The sequence below is a fragment of the Otolemur garnettii genome, unplaced genomic scaffold (genome assembly GCF_000181295.1).
Source record: "Otolemur garnettii isolate 467f Iridium unplaced genomic scaffold, OtoGar3 scaffold00024, whole genome shotgun sequence".
Classification (NCBI taxonomy): Eukaryota; Metazoa; Chordata; class Mammalia; order Primates; family Galagidae; genus Otolemur; species Otolemur garnettii.
The window spans coordinates 5,757,324-5,758,732 of NW_003852419.1; the positions used below are offsets into that span (position 1 = coordinate 5,757,324).

The 1,409-nt window shown below is 37.9% G+C and overlaps 1 protein-coding gene across 1 annotated transcript in view; it reads left to right on the top strand.

Moving 5' to 3' along the window:
- The window catches only part of MSH2 (mutS homolog 2), a 92,798-nt gene that overhangs the window by 72,502 nt on the left and 18,887 nt on the right, over positions 1 to 1,409 (top strand). The window contains exon 8 of the mRNA XM_023512063.1: positions 1,025 to 1,144. Coding sequence (XP_023367831.1) covers positions 1,025 to 1,144 — 120 coding nt within the window. The remainder of the gene's footprint in view (positions 1 to 1,024; positions 1,145 to 1,409) is intronic.

The window sequence follows — 1,409 nt, forward strand, 5'->3', positions numbered from 1 at the left end:
CTCCAGCTCTTGGGCTTAGGCAATTCTCTTGCCTCAGCCTCCTGAGTAGCTGGGACTACAGGTGCCCACCACAATGCCCAGCTATTTTTTGCTGCAGTTTGGCTGGAACCCTCCACCCTTGGTATATGGGGCTGGTGCCCTACCCACTGAGCCACACGTGCCGCCCAGTGAGATGTGTTTTTCATTATAGTTTCTTGCTGTTTATTACTGGTAAGACTTTACTGAAACAGGGTATGGAAAAAGTATGTAATTAAAGTTGTAAGATTTTAGCTCGGTGCAGTGGCTCACACTTGTAATCCCAGCACTTGGGAGGCTGAGGCAGGTGGATTGTCTGAGCTCATAGGTTTGAGACCAACTTGAGCCAGAGTGAGACCCCTTCTCTAAAAATAGCTGGGTGTTATGGCAGGTGTCTGTAATCCCAGCTACTTGGGAGGCTGAGACAAGAGAATCACTTAAGCCCAGGACTTGAGGTAGCTGTGAGCTATGACGCCAAGGGTGACAAAGTGAGACTCTGTCTCAAAAAAAAAGTTGTGAGGTTTTGATGAAGTTTCAGTTTAAAGAAATAAAATTCTATAGTTTTCGTTTGTTTTGCTGTTTTTGACTGGGGCCAGATTTGAACCTGCCCTACTCCTTTGAGCCACAGGCACACCCTAATATAGGTTTTGAACATTGAAGCTTCCTCAGAGATGTTTAGGGAAAATGTTTCAAATATTGTTTAGGAAAAAATATAAAAATCTAGAATACTATTACGGCCATATGCATCATTGGCCCTGTATCTGTTACATATGAATACTTTGTTTTATAATTTTTACATCTGGAGCTCTCAGCTCCTAACAGAACTGTATATCTCTTATTAATAAATAGAAACTTAATAGTTGTGACTGAGTAACTTACTGATAGCAAATCATTTAACTTAAAACATTAGTGATACTAAAATAAGTTAGAAGAAAATATTTGTTTTATGATTTACATTTTTATATATCATTTATACAATTTAGCTACTCTTTATTCTGATTATAGGTAGAAAACCATGAATTCCTTGTTAAACCTTCATTTGATCCTAATCTGAGTGAATTAAGAGAAATAATGAATGACTTGGAAAAGAAGATGCAGTCAACATTAATAAGTGCTGCCAGAGATCTTGGTAAGAATGGGTCATTGGAGATTAGAATAATTCTTCTGTCTATACAGTGTCCACACTGGTGTCATAATTTTACTAATTATCCATCCAGAAGATGACTTGATGTTCTTGCAAAACAGAAATTTCCCCAACAGGCCCGTGATGTCTTTTAAATAGGATCTATTTTAAATGTCACCTCCATCGTAAGCCTGATTCTCTTAGGAATAGTTCCTTGATTTGGTTTTGGAGTTTCTAACCACTTTATTAATATCAACATTTTAAAATCTGT